The sequence below is a fragment of the Eutrigla gurnardus genome, assembly GCF_963514095.1.
Source record: "Eutrigla gurnardus genome assembly, chromosome: 3".
Taxonomy (NCBI): Eukaryota; Metazoa; Chordata; class Actinopteri; order Perciformes; family Triglidae; genus Eutrigla; species Eutrigla gurnardus.
The window spans coordinates 24,015,798-24,036,411 of record NC_139917.1 but is presented as its reverse complement, the minus strand read 5'-3'; the positions used below and the strand labels follow the sequence as shown (position 1 = coordinate 24,036,411).

The window sequence follows — 20,614 nt, the reverse complement described above, 5'->3', positions numbered from 1 at the left end:
CTGGCTTCCACATTTGTTTATTTGTGTTCATGTTGTAAATGGAAATGCCTTTTTATTACTTTTAAACTCAAAGTCGCAGGTTTGTCGCAGGTTTTGAGGAGGGCTGCAATAGTAGTCATTGTCTCATTTAGGTCCAAAACATTTAAATCGTTAAGAACAGACCACTATACGGAGGTCCAGATTTTACTCATGCAGCTGTCCCAGTTAAAATTGCCATCCATACAGAATTATAGAATACAGTTTATATAATGGGTTAACCACAACGTGCTGCTATTTTGTTGGATATCAAATCATACTGCATTAATATAGACAGTGTGGGGGAAGTGTTGGATTTCTAAGCAGAAGACAAACAAAACAGGCAGTAAATGCATAACAAATGAAGTGTTGTGTTATAGCTTTTATACAAAGCTTTTATACAAAGCTATAACTGGCCAAAAAGTTAAATTATAGCAAAAAACATTTTTGAAGCACACAAGGAAAAGAAATGCTGGGAAGATGAGAATATTTGTATTCATGTTGCCAAGATTCCCTGCAGCGTCCCTCTGTAGCAGCTCCAGTTCTTAAATAGGTGTTAAGTCAACATGACAGGTTTGCCTTGTAAATGAGGACAACTCGGAAAATGGCTGACATTGCTGTAAACAAAAACCAGTGTCACTGTGTGTGTGTGTGTGTGTGTGTGTGTGTGTGTGTGTGTGTGTGTGTGCATACATGTTGTCTGACATGATGGTGCTCACTTTGACAGCTCGCGGTCAGAAACAAACCTGAAAGAGCTCCGTTGTTCCAGCTGCTTTCAGATCTGTGGGAACAACAGAATTTGCAACAATAAATGAAATAACCCCCCAAAGTGTTTTTATATAAACATGCTATGGTCATTATGAGAATGTCTAAATTAAACGCACAACAAACAAAATTGTTTTTTTGTATAAAAAATTGTATTTATAAAGAAGTTACAGTACATTAAAACATAACGTCAGTAAACACCAAATAAGAAGACAGTGCAGTTTTTCAAGTGTCCCAGATTGTCTCCATTCAATGTTGGCAAATCCTCGACAACAACTGTCAATATGACGAATCAACACTGAGAAATAGTGTTATGTGCTTTGATTCAGAAACACTTTAGTCCCTTCTTTGTCTGCAAGTATCAAACAGCACCGAGACAAGGTAAAAATACTGACTGGGTGTAAATCATAAATGCCTGAGGAGTTGCTAAGACCTGAAATCTGCTTTTTACACAACAAATCAATGAGCACAATGGAGAAACATTAAATAAACAATAACGAAATGAGGAAGACATATTTCAATTTGGCAAAAGTGTCAATATGACTAGAATGCTTAACACAAAAGCACTGAATATTATGCATTAAGTACCTAAAGAGGGGTTCTTAGTGCAAGTCTGCAAGTTCATATCATGCCAAATACTTACTGTGTACGCATGCATGTTTTTTTTTCTACTGTGGTCCCTTTTCAACATTTTAATCACATGTTTCACTCCATAAATTACAATTTTACCTTTTAAGAAAAGCAAGCACAGAAAATACTATTTTGAAAAAGAAAAGTACATTTTAGTGTTGTATGCAATGATACAAGAACAACAACAATATATTTAAGTCACAAATGTGTAATTTTCTTGAGTTGAGATTTGACACCAAAACCTTACAGTTCAAGAGAATATTAAATCGTTAAAATAAGTGCTTATGACTAAAGCCGTCCTCTCAACAAAGTTATGAGGGAAAAAAAAGGTTTCTGGTTGGAAAATGTCCAGCGATGCTTTGTGCTCTCCATTTGAATGTCAGTCATAACATAAAGTTATGAGTGTGAGGTCAGTTGTTCCAATGTGTCATTCCCCTTTCATCGTTTGCCGTCGTCGTGTCCGATCACCTTGCGTATCCAGGAGCTGAAGGCAGAGACTTTGGTGTAGACGCCGGGGGACTGTTGTGTCCTGCAGGCGTGACCCCAGGACGTGACCCCATAAACCACCCAACCCCCTCCTGGACGCTCACACACCAACGGACCTCCGCTGTCACCGCGGCAACTGTCCACACGCCTCTCCGACTGGATGCTGCCGGCGCAGAGCATGCGGCTTGTGAAGGCACTGTGGAAATGATGCTGGCAGTGACGGCGGGGGAGGAGGGAGAGGCTTGCCTGCTGTAGGGTCTTGGAGTACGAGCGGCCTGAGAAGGAGGCAACGAGTTTAGAATGAGAGGTAGAAGGTATAGAGTGTGTTTGTGTGTGTGTGTGTGTGTGTGTGTGTGTGTGAGAGAGAGAAAGCATCTATTTTTTGTTTTAGCCATGACAGTGACAAGGCTCTAGGGATGGGGATGTCTGTAGGTCGGCCCATCACTTTGCTTCTTGGATGGTTTGCCATGATTTAATACATACATTCATGGTCCCAAGAGGATGCATTGTAAAAACGTTGAGCCCCTGACCTTTCAACTGGAGCCATCATCTGATCAAAATGTTTTTATGGTGCTTTTAGTCAAAAATGCCATAATAACCTTTTGGCAGAGAAACTAGACTTCTGCAGCTCAGTTAAGCGAATGTAGCCTGTTAGAGAGACTTTGGCCAATCGCTGGTCATTTCAGAGAGATGGTGCTCCTATTGGTTGTACAAACAGCTGCACATGGACGTCCCTAGAAGTGGTGAAAGCCTGATTCAATGGCGGAAAATCACACAGAAAACGTCGCTATTCCAGCATTTGCGACTACTGCTTACACTGCAAAGCAAGAGATGCAGATCCAATGGGGGAGCTGTGGGAGGAAGGCTGCATTTTGAAAATTCTGGCATTTGTTTTCCTTTTCCAGAAAACTGCCTATGAAATTCCCCTCAGTACTTTGGGAACAATCAACATGCAAGAATAATATCACTGTGAGCATTTACTCTTGTCATGTTTGTGTGCACACGATGAATTGAATTCTACAACCTGTGATCTGTTTTCATTTCCACGCTGTTTTCCAAATTGTCTTGACATTTGTGGATGTGAAGCACGCAGCATGCCCCATGTGCATGGCAGCACTTGACCTGACCTTCTTATCAAAGGCTCTGGTTCTTGATTTTTTTTTTTGGAGGGCTCTAATTTAGAGATGAATCAATTCCAAGGTTTCTGGCAGAGTAGGCTGTTTCTTTCATCTCATGAAGGTTCCGATTACATCTCTTTTTCAGTGCCCTCACATTCAGACCGAGTCACTTTACTGTTGGAAGGAAATGGGCTTCCTCTGATACATATTCTTTGCTCGGCCAACCAGGAAGGAACAAGGACACGGTATCCGTCCGTGGCTTTGCACACGCGGACGTTGGAATGCACGGCCAAACTACACTAACCCCTCAAGAGGGAGTACATGTTTTTGCATAAGCGTGCACCGAGACCTTCTGCAGCCCCTCGCGACTAAGTCCATGACATCAGTACGTAATTTAAAGATCACTAACAGATGTGTGTCGGTCTACAGAGTCAAGTGGATGGTCAGATACAGAGAGTGAAGTCAAACAAGTGAAATTACTACGTGATATGCATTTGCAGTGGACCGTCAAAATGACTTCCATATGGTAGGGATACTGTGGTTACAACACATTGTTTTCAAATGTACAACAGACAACAGCCCCAAACACCTCGTCCCTGTGTTATGTGACTGTCTATGGTCCCTCATTAACATACTGTTTTTACATCACTGCATTATTTAATGATTGATTGGACTGTAACATATATTCCCGGACTCGCATTTCATTGGATGAGTCTTTTAAAGTAATCGACTTATTTCCTTTACTGTTCTTAACTTCTGTCCTACACTTTCCTCTCTGCAGTGCCGCTAATGTGTTAACTACTTGGATGAAATGAAACCATGTCATGTTTTGCACCTCAGGGCCACCGTACACACTCCCCTCTACACACACACACACACACATCCTCACCCGTGTCGCCCCAGCCGGTAATGTGACAGTTGCTGGCTTGTTTGAGCACCCTCTCTTTCCTCATGGGCAGACAGGCGGGAAGAACATGACGGCTGAATGACACGCACTCCCCCGGCATTTGGCCCAGCGCCCCCGGTGACAGACGGACCAAGGCCAGGTCGTAATCGTTGCTGTGGGAGCGGTAGCTGGGATGGAGGACAATCTGATCGACGCCGTACTCCTCTTCGTATTCCTCAGGGACGAGGGAGTGGTAGTCGCCCACTCTGACTTTATACTGCTTGGTGCTGTTTCCATACCTGCAGGGAGAGTGTGAGAGAGAGAGGGAGCAGTCCCACTGCTGATAAACCATGAGCAATAAGATAAGATAAGCTCTGGCCGGGTTTACCTCAGCAATAGTCATAACATCGTTGCCGGAATTTTTCTAGTGTTATTCTTCCTGAAATATTTTGGATACGTCAACCCTAACTGTGAGATCTTTTCCACTAAAATTTTCAAAGGCTACTAGGTGTTTTTGGCGCCGGTCCCCTTACAAATTCCCGTTTAAAGACTTCCTTTCCTTGTTGATTTGCATCCACATTTTATGTGTTGTGTTTGTGTTCCCCCCGAGAGACTAAGAAATGCTTCATCAGACGATCCTATCAGCTGCACGCTCTCTCTTTTCCCTGCTCTACCCCCGTCTTCAACACAACATTGTCTCAATGCTTTTATATATTCAAAATTCCATTCACTATAAATCATGACTTAGAAAGGTTTGCACACTCCTTGGACTACTTCTAGAGGCTAAACAAATGAAAACCTGGACGGAGGAGGAGTAGAACGATAACAATAAATCTGTCACTGTGTCTGGGTGTTTATGCTTTCAACTGCCTCATATGTTGACATAATGAAGAGTTTTCCATGCTTTCCCCTTTACTGCTGAGTGGGAGAGAAGGAGGAGAGGGGGACGAGGGTAAGTCAGGGACAAAGGAGAAGGAAGGGGAGAGGAGTGGAGGAAGGAGGCCTTTCAACCGAGCCAAGTGTCTGTGTCCAGTTACAACTGGTGAGAGCGTTTCCGGAAAGATCTCCTGACCTGGGAATGCCGCGGCGTTCCTGGCAGAGCAGACGCACTGCTGACCACTACGTCTACTTACAGTACAAATCCACCGGATTAGAATGGAGTTTAAATGTGACGCCTAAATGACCTGTCGCACTCTGTTGTTACTAACAGCAGCTACAAACCCGCTGGAGGTGTTACTGTTGGCGGGTCCCCAGCTGTACAGGCTATAAATAAGTGTTAAAACGGTGACAGCGTGTGACCTCTGACCAGGTCAATTAGTAATGGTAGTGAAACAGGATACGGTGACGCGATCGCATTAGCTGCAATGTAACTTGTGTATTTTCTGTGTACTGAGTGAAGACGACGTGGGTGTATTTGTTTGTCCGTTGCCGTGTGTGCTCGCGTGTGCGTCCCTACTTTGCTTTCCATGTAAGAAAGGTGACACTATCAAGTCGGAAGTCCCTATTTTGGTCCACGTGCTCTGGCTTGCTTTGGGGGCAAATTACTTTTCAAAGCTGTCATAGCTGAAGCTAACACCTTGGAGCGCTGCCGACTGATACGTGATCAGGCGGAGCAGGAGAAGCACTTTGTAGTGTCTGACCTTTCTCGTCTACGATAACAAATACCTCACAGCCAGCTAAAAATACTGGTGGCAGTTTCTGCCGTGTCTTAAGACGCGGCATATAGGTACGCGGTGAGAGTATCCTATGATTAACAATAAACATCCAACAGAAAAGTGTGTCGCTGTACGGACTGTGGGTTAAGTCTATTGGAGGAATGTCATCAATGTGAATGTGACAGCTGCGCTCCACAAGCTGCCATCAATTAGTAAAACCTGTTTAATATGAAAAAGCAAAGCCTGAGGCCGTAGTGGAGACAGCGCCTGGATCGTTAAGCACACACTAACATATAATTAATGTGTTGGGATAAAGCCGATCATTTATTTTCTCTTGTACAGGCAAGAGCATTCAGTTAAAGACAGTGTTATGTTTGACTTTTCTGGCTACTATACCGCCTACTGTGCAGTTTGAAATGACTTATTATTTTAGTAAAGAGTACGTTTCAATGTGCAATTACCCTGATGGTCATCTAATCGCACCATTTGCAATAATCAGTCCCAGAAGTCCTGATTGCTGCATCCCAAGTGGTCATAATTTGCAGCAAAGCACAGCTGTTTGTGTCCTGTGTGTGTGTGCTTTTTTAAAATTTTTATATTAAGGTGTACGGGTCACATCACAGGTTCCTGCGTTAGGAGTACAACTCCGGAAAGAGCCTGGGAAGGAATGATTGGACGAATGGCATTGGAACGGGTTTAGTGAATGACCTCTTCCTCTCTTTAATGTGGAAATATCCTGATTTATGGTGGTCGAGCGGCTCGGGCCTGCAGAGAGCCTTGGTTTCCCCAAACCACAATGTTGGAATAATACTTTGTAATGCAGCCAAAAGATATTATCCTTAAAATACAGTCTGACAAATGTACTTGTGCCATACAAACATCAAAGGTAGACTCCTTTACAACCCTTCAATTTCAAGCTCTTGACTTTTGTGAAGTCTCTCTTTATCTGCCTTATCTGCTGTACGCATTAGGCCATTGATTTCAACCTGGTGGTGCCATGTGAAGGCCCTCAGACCAGATGCAGTTCAGATGAAATAACTCTGGCTGCCTCCCTGCCGCATGCAACACAACCACAGCCAAACCACCACTGATCACAGACTTGAATATTCTTAGGCAGTCAATAAGCTGCCTAGGGGGTTCAACTCCAGCTGCAGGCAGAGGAAATGTATGCATGAGCACACCCACACGTTGTTGTATGAAGCTAACCTCAAAACTCCGACATGTGCAGAAATATCCAAACAGACAATGTAAAAGGTAGATGTGTCGGTGTATGCACAATGCGCATTGTTTTATGCTTTTGATTGGTTTCTTTTTAATTTTCCATGCGTTGGATGGGAGGGAAGATGCTTGTGACGCGTTTTGAGAGGCTCGTGAACAGACAGGCGAAGTTGCGGTATTATTACCGTTGAACTGAACTGGCTTTTAAAAAGAAATAACACAGCCTTTCAAGCTGTGTGTGTGTGTGTGAGTAGATGTTTGACCTCTTGAAGCAGTGTGCCGAGGTCAGCACCCAGCAGGTGTCGATGAGGGTCGCTCCGCACACCAACCTCCCGTCTCCTCGAGATCCTCGCAATCGGACCGCTGCCTGCCATGGCCAGCCACCCCTACACACACACACACACACACACACACACACACACACACACACACACAATTATGAAAGTGCACAGATATTAAATTAAGTACTATGTATAAGGAAGTCAGCCCTTTATTGCACTTTGATTCATTAATACAGAGCCCAAAACATAGCCAACATGAATTCTAACAGATTTTCTTTTCTTTATTTTTTTTTAAGGACACTACTACGATGGTGTATTAGGGCCACTGTAGGGGAAAAAATCACAAATTTGCGACTATAAAGTAGCAAATTGGGGACTTTTTTCTCTGAATATCTCGGCTCCATTTTTTTTCTACAGTGGCTTTAATACGCCGTCATACACTTAACATTAGCAAACCTGATAGAATGAGTTGCAGCTATGTAAAGATGCAGGACGTCACCTAAACATGCACACACACAAACACACAACGGAATTCTTTCACATTTACTCAAAATGTGACCACTTGGTTGCAATACACATAGATGTTGCTTTTCTCTCTTTTTATCCAACACAAGACAAACACACACACACAGCACAAGACACAGAAAGTCATAATCACAGGATTTTCTCGTGTGTTGGCCACGCACGCCTCTTTCTCTTCAATATAGATCATTGTAGACATCCTTTTCCTCCATGCTTCCATTGACCCACACATAGTGTTTTGAAGCACACATGATTTGATATTGCTTTGGCTTCAGATCAGCTGTTTTCCATCTAAGACTCGTTGACTTGACAGTTTGTCCTTTTCTATACGTCTCTGGCAGGCATAAATCCCTCCTGTCGCTTCCAGCTTACCTCAGGGAGTTTTCTCCTCCTATGATTCGGCGCTGGCGAGTGTGTATGAGCCGCAAACCACAAATTGAGCTGACAGGATCTGACAGAGACAAAAGAGGAACCGTTGGGTGTGTATATGTGAGAGTGCCTGGGCGGGTGCTGATCGTTAAACCATACATCGGGGGCTCAGATTCTTCGCTTATTAAATATTTAGACTGATTTAAAAAAATAGGAATGTTTGAAATTCATCTTTCGGTGCTACACACAAGCCTGAAATAAAGTAAATTAAATACATGAGATCGCTTTCACGGTCTGTATATGTGACGTTAAAATCTACAAACAATCGGGCGAGATGTCATTTTTCATGCCGGGGAGACAAAACAGCCTCCTGCACTGGTTTGACTTTGGCCGCCGCGTGCATGTGAGAAATGGAAGTAATAGCATATGTGCAGGTAACGGATAGCATTGTGCGAGTCGACCCTGATGTGTGACAGACAGGGTGAAGCAATAACATTGCTCTCTCCATTTTACCATCTGGAAACACACACACTGACGTCCTGCCTGCTTCGCTTTCACAATCTGACTTCCCGACTTTTCTTTAGTCGTTTGTTTCCCATTCGTTTCTCAGTGTAAACAACAAAGTGATAATGTTTGCTAAACACACCATAGTCTCTCGCGGGCTCGATGCACACTCAAATTGCTCCAAATAAATCACAAGAGCTCCGTTTAGTTTTGAAGTAAAACAAAACAAAAAGAAAAAAATGGTGCTGACTGACCTTTGACCTCTTTGGAGCTGGGCTGCCATTCACCGTAGTCACAGATGACCCCGGCGTCCTCGCTGTGGCGACAGTTGTGAGTGCCGGGCGGCTGCTTGATGCAGTCTGCTAACGAGCGCTCCTCGCCGCCGCACTTCACATTGTCCACGTGGATGGGCCCTGTCCCTTCCCCGAAGTAGGCCATCACACGGGCCTTCGCCACCCCACTGTGGAGGACGCCACGCACAACACGGAAACCTCATTGCCATTGCCTCATGAATTGTTTTAAACTAGAAACGTGTACGAACTGTCAAAAATGTCATTATACAAAGGCTGCAGATAAGACGAACTGCAAACGTATTCAACATCAAATCAAATTCAGAAGAAACAAAATGAAATTTACAAAACAGCAAAAAGGTTCACTGAAACAGTGACTTCCTTTAAATCACTTCTTAAAACACTTTTATAGACTTGCTTTTTTGTGATGTCGCCTTTTTAACTTTTTCATCTCTAACTTTTAATTTTAATTGTATTTTTTTTTTTTTATATTTTATTGTCTTTCTACTGTCTTTCTACCTTATCTTTTTTACCAACTCTACCTATTGTTTCTCTTGCTCTGTTAATGTGTTTATATGTATGTGTATGGACCCATATGTGCATATGTGTCTTTTTAAGGGTGCTATATACAGCATATATAACAGCAAAACATCAGTTCAGAAAAATGAGGGGATAGATATTCTTGGGTAGCTTCAGTCTTCTTGAGAAGTCAAACCTTTAGGACATCACTTCATTTTAAGCCCTGTGAACATCTAGTAGAAACTGCTTAGCCGACCTGAGACACATTAAGGAACAGCACAAAAAATGACTCTGTCTTCACCTCGAACCTAATAAGTAATAACTAAACTCTTAAATGAAATTCTAAACTGCACTGACAGGCAATGAAGCGAAGCCAGCACAAAGGAGTAATACGCTCCCTGCACATTGTTTTTGTTAGACAAAGCTGCAGCGCTCTGAACCATTTCCAGATGAACTACAGCTCCTGTCTGAATTTCAAACGCAATCTGTTTTGTTCTCCGATCAGATTAAAGTGTAGGACACGTAGGTGTAATTACAACTCTTTCATATATATACATTTTATTATGTTATTCAGTGTATCTAAATGAATCATGTCAGTGTCCAAGAGTGAATGCTCGGCTGCCACGTCGTCCCGTCTGTCTGTGTGCGCATGCACATGACGTATCAATGTTATGGTTTGATATTCTCTGGCTGTGACGCAAATCAGGTCAAACCCCTGTCACAATCTGATAACAACAGTATTTGTATCACTTTCTCACCTCTGACTTTAATTAGCAGGCAGTTAAAACACACGGAGGCCTGTAGGTTGCGGTTGTGTGCCTGCGTCTATAGAGCTGTGATTTTAATTAAGATTGATAGATAGCCGACCGGCCGGGAGAATCTCGCGTTTCGTCCCCCGGGGTTCGATGGGTGGCAGGTCTTGTATTCCCACTCATCCACAGGAAATCTCATGTCTCTTATTGAGACATCCAGCATTGTGACTGTGTGTCCGATAGCTCCCTGAGCGCTACTTAGCATGGAAAGGGCGAACCTTCAAGTGACTTGGAACGAAGCCGAGAGCCTGACATCAAGCCTGCTTGGTGTGTTTCTGTGGCAACACACACTAACACCACATCGGTCAAAAATGCAACGTAATCTGCTTTGGATGCTTAATGATCAACTAAGAAAGGAAGTGTTTTCTCAGACATCATATTTCATGTACCATGAGTTATCTGAGAAATGTTTTTTGTTTGTTGGATCAGATGTAATTATTGCATGGGAGGATGGAAGAAAAGATGCAGCCATGGTGACTTGATGTATGTATAGGATGGACAATCTGAGAAAAACCTCTCAATGCTCCTTTCTTTTCACATGGCTGTCAGTGTGGCTCTATTTCCTCTGACTTTTTGTGACTGAACAGAACTGTGTTGCCTAATTTCCTTTCATAAAGGATGGAGATAAAGGTCTGGCTGTTGTCATGGCTGTCATTCAGATACTTTGGGGGCATTTCTCCCAATGAGGAACCATCCTGGTGTCCTGTGTTGTTCATTGCCTTTTTCCACATTTGCCAACATAGAACATAAATGGCTGGAAGTGTGGTTCAGTATGGTGCAGTTCAGATTATAGACTTTATTTATGTGTTACACCGATAGCAAATTAAGTCATTGCCAAAATAAGTTTTCAGATATCCCCATGTGCATGCTCAGTTTCATGTAGGTCTTTATCCAAGGTGACTCTGGGACAAACTGTTGACTTTGAATACCGTGTGTGTATATGTGTATTTAGCTTTTTTCTCACCCCCTGAGCAACCTCTCACCCTTGGGAACCTGCTGTGCATGTAATGATCTTTCACCACGCCCAGCGCGAGACAGAATGATGATCCTAACATGGCTTTAACACGCATCCAACACGCTCCCCTCGCTCTCTCTCACAGGCTTATGCACTCCAGATGTGGCTTTCATCTACACACAGATGTGTCACAGAAGATTGGGTGGCTGAGGGATAAGTGTCCCATGCTGAGCAATGATGAGAGACAAAATAAAGTTTGTTACGGTACAGTTTTTCCATTGCCATCCCATTGCCAATATTTTGGAAATGGGACAGTGTCTCAGAGGGGAGAGATAATGGGACACGAGAGGATGAGGTAGTTTGCTTTGCCTCGACATAACTTGTCATTGTGAATGTGTCATGCACAATTGGCCTGCCCTCTAATTGGATATTTATCTTGGCTCTGCAAAAGGGCACAGCTAAAAAAAAAAAAACCCCAATAAAAGCAGCTGGCAGCACACCAGAAGTGCTCAGAAACTTGAGTGCACAATTTGTAAAGATTGATTATTAATCAGCAGTCTTAAATTATTTAAAGCATAGCTGTAGTTTTTCCATTGTAGGTCGGCTTGAAACTTGAGTCGCGCTAGATGAGGTGTAAACTGAAAACAGGAGGTTTGCGAGATGGAGAGATGAAAGTGGGAGCGAGTGTAAGACACATGCCAAGTCTAAGAAGTGGTGATGGATTTTTATAGACAAAGTAGGCAGTCTGGATTCACTTAAGTAAGTGTGATGTATGGAGTGATCACATTGCAATGCCACAAATGAGCATTTCTTAAACTTCTACCTCTATTTCCAACATCCTAACCATGACCATGAAACCATAAAATGACCCAAATGTACCATTTTCTCAGCCTTTATTATAGTAAACTTAATAGTTTGGGATTCTTTCTGGCGTTTTGATAGTTAATCGACAATGGGAATCTCTCCAAACTCCAAAGGTAATATTTCCTCCTCCCAAATTAACCTATACCAGTAAGCAAAGTGTGGAAATGGCCTCCTCCAACCCTATGGCATTCTTTTAACTCCTTGTGCCTGTTGTAGTTTTCATCAGGTTATCCAGAATCCATCAAAGAGGCCACTCAAACACACACATGCTCATAAACATACCTGTATCCCAACTGTCGGCACACCACCTCGGCATCGCGGTCAGTCCATCCGTCATCACACACCGTCCCCCATTGTCCCGACAGGTAGAGCTCCACCCGGCCTTCACTAGGCCTCTCTCCTCCCACAAGCCTTACCAGTACACCTGGACAAAACACACACGCAATTTAGACTCAACCTGCTGGCACAGATGTGTTTCTGTTATCTGAACACACACACACACACACACACACACACACACACACACACACACACACACACACACACACACACACACACACACACACACACACACACACAGAAACACTTTTAGACTCCTATTGCTATGAAAAGATGACTTATTTTCATTGCCTCTCTGTTTTCCAGACACACCTTCTCATTTACATGAATGATGTCTTTTCCATGAGCGGACGATTTCAGGATCAGTATACACTCATTGTGGGTATTATATTTATGCTCTGATACAAGGATATAAAGTTGGTTGTTCTGTTTTGTAGCTCAAACACTGTATATACAGTAATACAAACGGTTTGTATATAAGAAGGCACTAACAAATTCAGGAGTAGTCAGTTTGAATCAGTCAAGGTAACGTATGGAGTTGAATGGCGTGCGTTGTAGGAGGGGTAGATTAATGGAGGCTTAATTGTGGGAATGTTTACTTCTTTGTAAGTGTTTGCTATTGAGGAAATGCTCATCTTTGTCCTCTCCCTTAGAAATACAAACACTTTTCCCCCCTTCTCCCAGCGCAGACGTCACCCTGCCGCTCTGATATGATGGTGGAGAGAGAGAGAGAGAGTTCAAAGCAGAGCCTGGCTTATCTGCTTTTTCTCCTTTTCCAGAAACAACATAAACCAATTTGCCTTGTGCCATGTCGAGCGGGAAAGAGGGATTTGCGTGCACACACACCCTCAAACAAACACACACAAATGCTATATAGAAATGACACAATTCTTTAGCGAGTGTTTGTGGGGTGTCCCTCCCACTCTTCTAAAAAAACATAAAAGCTATGTAAAGCCAAGTACCCTTTCTTGACTCTGACAGATCACACTCATATCTATTAGATTCAACGTCAAGACAGATGCCAGAGAATTGAACAGTTTTATACAGTATGAGGTGAAATCTGAGCCACTGCTGGCTCCATCCAGCTCCATGCTCATGCATCTTTATTGGTGTCTGGAGGCTATAGACAAGCCTTGATTAATGGCGCTACCGTTCAACCCTTCCTCCCACTTTCAGCAAGTAGTAACGCCACTGAACCATATAAAGAAGTAAGAGGTGCAGTGGTGTGTGTGTGTGTGTCTGGCAACCTACCAGCCCACTGGTGCTTCATAGTTATGGTGTTGCAGTTAAGAGCAGTGACAAATAGTGGCATGTGGGAGGAAAAGATTTGTGATAGGTCAATTTAATCATGACAAATTTAAAAGCGGCCCAGTTATTAAGGCAGGACCAACCAACTAGCATCTGTCTCTATTAGAGCTAGCATGACTTACATCATCCTCTATCTGTCTCTTGGAGGATGTCGGCTCGCCTCGTCTAAGTAGGGTGAGATCAAATTGACTGCAGGTTGAGTTGGGCAGAGATCCCAGAAACAGATTTCAGATCAGCTTGCACTTCCATTACTGGGTTTTATGAAGTGACGGGGGAAATTACATAGAGGCTTTCATCATTTGGTTTCCTGTTCTTCGCCGCCTATAAGGTATGTGTGCGCTTAGTGCAAAGTCTAGCTTTGTACTTTTAAGGTAACAGCATTGCTGATAATACCATCTATTTCATGTTTTATTTCTCATCTTAATTTGTCTCATATTCTCATAAAGAGCTTTACATAAAACAGTCTAGTTGAGACTAAAGGGCATACAAATATGAAGTATAAGAGCAGTTTTAAAGGAAAAGTTGTTCTAGAATAATGATTTGTTAAGAAATGCTAGCCTGATCTCATCCGGCTAGTCATTCCAGAGTTGAGGGGCCCAGATGGCAAAACCAGTTTTAGTGCACCTTGGAACCGCTAAAAAGGAACAACCAGAGGATCTCAGGCAGAGCTCAACTAATAGGGGGCAAAAGGTCAGTTGTAAGCAGTTTATCCCACATGAGCTATAAAAGTGATTAAATGTACATACAAATCAACTCTGAAACACATGGTGAACAAGTGCAGTGGAGGGATGCTAATGCGTTTATAGTCTCCAACAGGATCTCAAAAGGAGCTGGGCTGTACGGTATCCTCAAAACGAACGGAAAAACTTGAGAAGATTACATTGTTTTTAACAGAAATTAAGAGCATTTCAATAATCCAGATTTAAAAAGATCAAATCCTCACAGTGAGTTGTACTATTGGTAATATGAGAGATAATATTAGAAAATAGCAAACCAAGATTGGAGGAGATTCTATCTCTGGACTAATAATATTGAATTATCATTTATTGGATTTAACCCCAAAAAAATTTTTTGATATCAAAATGTTATTTCTCTGTATGAGGTTGCTGTATTCAGACACAGACACATATGCACATAAGTATATCCATAATATCAGTATGGAACCACATAACCAACATTTTAAAGGTGACATTAAACCTCTCGCTCATTCTATGCTATCTTAGTCAGAGAAGATTCCATCTTACTCATTGGAAGACTCTCTCCGATGCGATCAGGCCTGCATGCGATGTTAACGTCTTCATGGTGTGTGCAGTCATGTTGGAGCCATTCCTTCCTGTTGCACAGCAAGAGGCTGGGCTCCTTCCCTGTGCAGCTCACATCATCCAAAAGAATGGGACCTGACCCCACCCCGAAGCGTGGGACTGGGGTGATGTCTAGTCCTTCAGAAATCAGAGTCTCGCCTAATCTGCAAGGCAGATGTGTACAAAAGTATTAATAAGCACTGAGAGTGTATGTGTATGTGCCTGGCAGGGGGCATTAATACTCCACGTTACCTGTAACCAAGCTGTCGGCACGCCACCTGCGTGTTGGAGTCTGTCCAACCATCATCACACACCGTCCCCCAGCGGCCGCGGTAAAATACTTCTAAACGCCCCTCATAGCTGCTTGTGCCCCCCACTAACCGGACAGAACCATCTGGAGAGAAAGGGAGACACCGAGGCAACCAGAGAGTGAGGATATATTCAAAAAATGTATTTCTCTCCTGAAACCACGTGTAAGGTCTATTGCCTTCAGGGGTCATCATGGATACCTTTCCCCACAATGAGGTGGGCATTCCTGAAGAGGCTTCCATATCTCAACGTCTTAATGAAATTGTGAATAATAAGGATTACCATGACTTAGTAAGGTGTCGTTCTACCTGTAAGAGGGCTGCAGGACACTCCTGCATCCTCAGAGTGCAGACAGTTGTGTTCCCCCCAAGCACTTTTTGGACACTGCTCCAGAGTGAGCTCATTGCCCGTGCAACGCACCTCGTCCAGCCACACTTGGCTCGAACCCTTGCCAAACTGTGCCTGGCCCCATGCCCGTGCCACACCGCTACGGAGAAGAGAGGAGGTACAGAAGAATAGAAGCATTGGTTTGCAGTAATGCTGATACAAGGATGCACTGGCTGGCTTACAAATACACATATGATCGGGGTATAGGGTGCTGTGTTTGTTCAATCGGGACTTATAATGGAATAAACCTACTGTTTGTCAAATCATATTTTGTCACGCATATCCGTTCATACATACACATTGCAACACACACCACGGGGGCACACACACACACACACACACGGACATTTGCAAAGAGTGTAGTGTTGCTAAATATGCATATCTCTGTGGTGGTAGAATTCATGCAGGAACAATGAGCCTGATTCATTATCTGACCCACAGATGTTCTTTATTGCTTGCTCCTCTCTCTGTGTGTGTCCGAATGGAAAGAATACTTCTCATACTTTTGGAGACAGAGGGAGAGACAGACGGCTGGACACCCACATTGACTCATCTAAGCTTCTTTTTTTTATCTGTCATACATTTTCCTCTTTTTTCCATACTCACAATATATTTAATCAATGCTAATTACATTCACATGTGTGTGTGTCCCTTCACCTCAGTCCCAATTGTCGACACACCACCTCTGCATCACTGTCGTCCCATTGATCGTCACATATGGAACCCCACTGCCCTGCATGGAAGACCTCCACTGTGCCCTCTGTCGCCGATCGACCTCCCACCAGCCGTATAGGGAGCACCATTACCGCTGAAACCAAGCGTGAACACACACATTTTCACATCGTCTGATTTAAGGCATTTAGACATACAGACCATTGAAATTGAAGGAAACAACTATCTGCTATGTAATGATGGAGTAACGTCTACCTGAGCAGAGAAGGAAGTTGTTCAGTAGCTCAGTCCCCTGTGTGTTGTAATCTGAGCTTGTCTGTGCTTTGTTGACATAGCCAGGCCAGCCTCGCATGCTTTTAGTGCATGTTCATGCATGTGAGCGTGCCCTACTGGTTAAGCTTATGTCCGCTGGTCTGCAGTGCACTGATGGAGCGGCTACAGCGGATAACGGCATCTCCACTCACGACATTGTCGGGGAAAGTGTACCACCCACACATGACATATGTTTGGAGGTCAACGACAGAAGTTAGCACTGGTTCCATCGAACAAAATACCCATTCAAAAAACCCACTAATTTTGAGTCAGTGCTCTAGAGGATCCATCGACATCTATCGTTGGAAGTGGTGTATTTCCACCAGCGCTGTTAGCACATTGAGCTGCAAGCCGCCGGCTCAGCCGTTGACATGTTGAGTGCTGTTGAGAAATGCTCTCAAATATGCATAAAGCAACTTATAGAGAATCTATGCAGACTGACACACAATGTTGGGACTTTGTTTCATTTTAAAGTATATATATATATAGAGGCCAATTCTAAAACTGAGTAGGTGTTGTAGAAATGCGGAATGCTTGTACAGTTATCAGATCACATTATGTCCATGCAAACCTCTTTCGTCCATCAAAACCCATCATTGCCCATGAGGAGTACCTACCTTGCTGCTGGGTGCAAGTGATGGCTGCAGCCAGAGAACATTCCCCTCCATTCCAGGCAGTCTTAGGACACTGGAGCAGGTCTGGCTCCTCTCCCTGGCAATGCACCGCCCTCCAATGGATCTTGGCCGAGCTTGGACGAAACAGGGGAACGGCACGTGCACGACCTGAGCTCCTGGAAGGGGATCAATAGACAAATAAATGACCGTTACAAATTTTGCTCTTAAGTTTGGCATCTCTGCTTTTCTTGGATAGTGATAGCATGGCAGGAAAGGTAGGGGGAATAAAGAAGAATGACAGTGACACAATCCCGTGCCCAGGTGAAGGCGCCCCATTTCAGAGGGAAAAGTACAGCAGCCTTTTTAACCTGGTAGCAATAACCTTGAGCCATCTGTATATTCATTCTCTGCCATTACGGGGCCAATGCGGTCAGCGGTTTCATACCCATAAGCTACAATAACCGGCCATGTGAAAATCATCACCAGCAATTCTGGCTGACATATGGCCGACATTTGCCCTCTTCCCCTTTCCCGCGGAGGACTTTCATTGACGCCTGTGTGAATATGAACACACAGGCATGTGTTCATGTCAGCATGCGTGCCAGCGCTGGTGTTAGTGTCAACATGTGTAGTAAGTGCACAGGACGTCTCTGTTCTCCGGGGCAATAAGACGATTTCTCAACCGATTACACCCCCCAGCTTGTGAACGCTGCCAATATGTGTGATCTGTCGACAGGTTCCCTTGAGACCAAATCAGGCAAATCAGTGGATCTCCTAGCACGAAAGCATCTCAGGGCCATGAGACACAGATGTGTATGTGTGTATGTGTGTGTGAGAGAGAGTGGGACAGAGACAAAGAGAGAGCTGGTAACAAGGTAAATAGCTGAGTACTGAAGGTATTTAAATACCTCTGGGGAATGAGGGGGTTGGAATGCAAGGGTCACACAAGGAAAGTACAAAGACTGTGAGAGCGCATGCATGCGTACGTCTGTGTTGGAAGTGTTGTGAAATCCTTTAACGTTCCCACGAAAAACATTTCCATCACACTCTTACCACATGTCGGACCTCTGTAGGCAGCTCCGCGTTGTGAGTTAATATGACAGATGGTGATTGTGCTTGCACCTGTGCCTGAATACGTATGGAAGAGGGAGAGAGAGAGGCAGAGATGCATGTCTGAGAGCATGCATATGTGTGTGTGTGTGTGTGTACTCTCTCACCCCTTGCCCAGCTGTCTGCAAACCACTGCAGCGTCTTCGTCGCCCCAGTCGTCGCTACAGACGGACCCCCACGCTCCTCCCAGATAGACTTCCACACGGCCATCTAGCTTGGAGCGACCTCCTTGCAGACGCACAGAGCCTGGGATGGAAAGAGGGTCGGAGAACAGTAGACGCGTGATAATACAGGACATACTAAACGGGATGGAAATGGAAAGGAAGCAGGATGAAAGATGAAATCAATAAAAGGGGCAGAACGGGATGCAAAGCTTGAAGGCAAACAGTAAAAGATCAATATAAGTGGAAAAAGAAAAGGAAGGCAGTGTGTTTGCTTTTGTATGTGATGACACATTACCATGTCTCAACACATCAAAAGTACTTTTGAAAAAGAAAAAAGAGTTGGTGCTGTTAAATCACTATAAAACAGTTAAGTGACTGACTATTTTAATATGTCCTTCTCTCTCTTTACAGTCAGAGCTAGGGACGTATTTGGCTTTGGATTTTCTCCTTGTGTCGCCCCTTACGCCTCCCACTATGCCAATGTACGGGTCCATTATCTCTCTCTCTCTCTGTCTCTCACACACACACACACACACACACACACACACACACACACACACACACACACACACACACACACACACACAGGTATTTGTCTGTTACTGCCATCAACATATCTGACCTTAGGATCTGGTGTGTGGCTGTCTATTATTTCGCAAAAGGTCACAGACTTCAAATTTGGCGACCCCGCATTAACGCATGTAATTGTGCAAATGTCTTAAATAACTGGATCAATGTATGTCGAGCCCATGTATCAATTACCGGAAGATCATTTAACCCTGCTATGCCGACAAACTATAAGTCTAAAAATATCAGGGCTGCTTGTCGTGTGCCAGATAGAAATCACACACTCTATTCCTTCCACATCTCTCTCTCTCTCTCTCTCTCTCTCTCTCTCTCTCTCTCTCTCTCTCTCTCTGTCTCTCTCTCTTATCTCACCACCTTTCACCAAGCCATATTTTAGCAATACTTAGTAGTTCAAGACTGTGTACTTGACGTGGTCTTCCCCGTGTCAACGTATTTTAACGCGAGAAGAGAGATCTTATCGAGCCTACTCACTTCACTCTCTTACACTGGCGACTGTGTTATTTCCAAACGCACCATAATAAGCAAATACCTGTGCACTCATTATAGCACAGATGTGCTTAGACCTGCCATCTGCATACACTGGAGTGCCAACACACCTGGGACACTGAAGGTGTGTCCTGCTTAATTATTTCAGCATGGGCTTCCTGAGTTGAACACTATTGGAGCTCGTTGTTAACACACACAAAAACCACTGCACAGATGATTCCTCCACCCAAACAGCAATGATAATTATGTAATAATAATAATAATAATAATAATAATAATAATAATAATAATAATAATAATAATACTAATATAGTGATTATCATAATAATAATATATAATTGCAATATATATATTGATATTTCTCTTTCTCTGAGAACAATGATTTTAAATTATAATTAATTTCACTTTTGAAGATGATTTAAAAATGATTATGAAAAGCAACACAATAGAGAAGCTTTTTTGGCAGAGGCCTGCGTGTTTACCTTGTTTACAGTCGCAGTACCCCCAGTCCACTCTGCCTTTGTGGTTCCGGAAAAAGCACCAGGGTCGGATCCTGCCGTCCGGATTGCGGCAGGAATTGTGCTCTCCTATTCCTTTGTCCGGGTAGCGCTCCTTGAACCCGGCCACTTCGGTCCAGTTCATGCACCGGGTGCCGGACTCGGTGACGTCTATCGCTCCCCTGTAGAAACCGTCTTTCCCACGGCTCTGGACGCAGTCGGTGAACGGCAGGATAAATGAAGGGACGCTGCTGGAAGAGCAGACGCCGCTATTCGCAGCCAAAAGCGCGGCTGTCAGAGCGAGAAATGTCACATTCATGTTAGGTTCTCCGGTTGTGGGCAACTTAAGACCGCGCTTTTCTATCACACGCAGCTTCTTCTATCGTCGGCTGAGGAGACGGTTGTTAGTCCGCCTCATCGCCCTGCCGTGGGACGAGAGTGAGAGCCGGGAAAGCAGCGCGGATCAATGAAACTCCTATTTGCGTGGGCTAATGGGCAGGCAGTCCCCCAACGGGAATCCAATAACCAATAACATTACGTTTTCACACCTTTTAAGTGGCGATTGTATGTCATTCATTAGACCTATTGAAGTAATTACATCAAATGTACAGGGAGCATAGGGGGACCCATTCTATCTA

The 20,614-nt window shown here is 43.8% G+C and overlaps 1 protein-coding gene across 1 annotated transcript; it reads right to left on the bottom strand.

Annotated features, from left to right (window-relative positions):
- Window positions 1–910: 910 nt before the first annotated feature.
- On the bottom strand, window positions 911–20,383 carry prss12 (serine protease 12). Its single transcript, XM_084005927.1, has 13 exons — window positions 19,962–20,383; window positions 18,349–18,487; window positions 17,135–17,307; window positions 16,191–16,341; window positions 15,455–15,633; window positions 15,090–15,231; window positions 14,781–15,001; window positions 12,172–12,313; window positions 8,704–8,909; window positions 7,949–8,027; window positions 7,037–7,159; window positions 3,904–4,199; window positions 911–2,171 (listed from the first exon to the last, which is right to left on the bottom strand). Exons 1-13 carry the CDS (start codon window positions 20,293–20,295, stop codon window positions 1,849–1,851), a joined length of 2,508 nt encoding a protein of 835 aa, XP_083862053.1. The 5' UTR covers window positions 20,296–20,383; the 3' UTR covers window positions 911–1,848.
- Window positions 20,384–20,614: the final 231 nt, after the last annotated feature.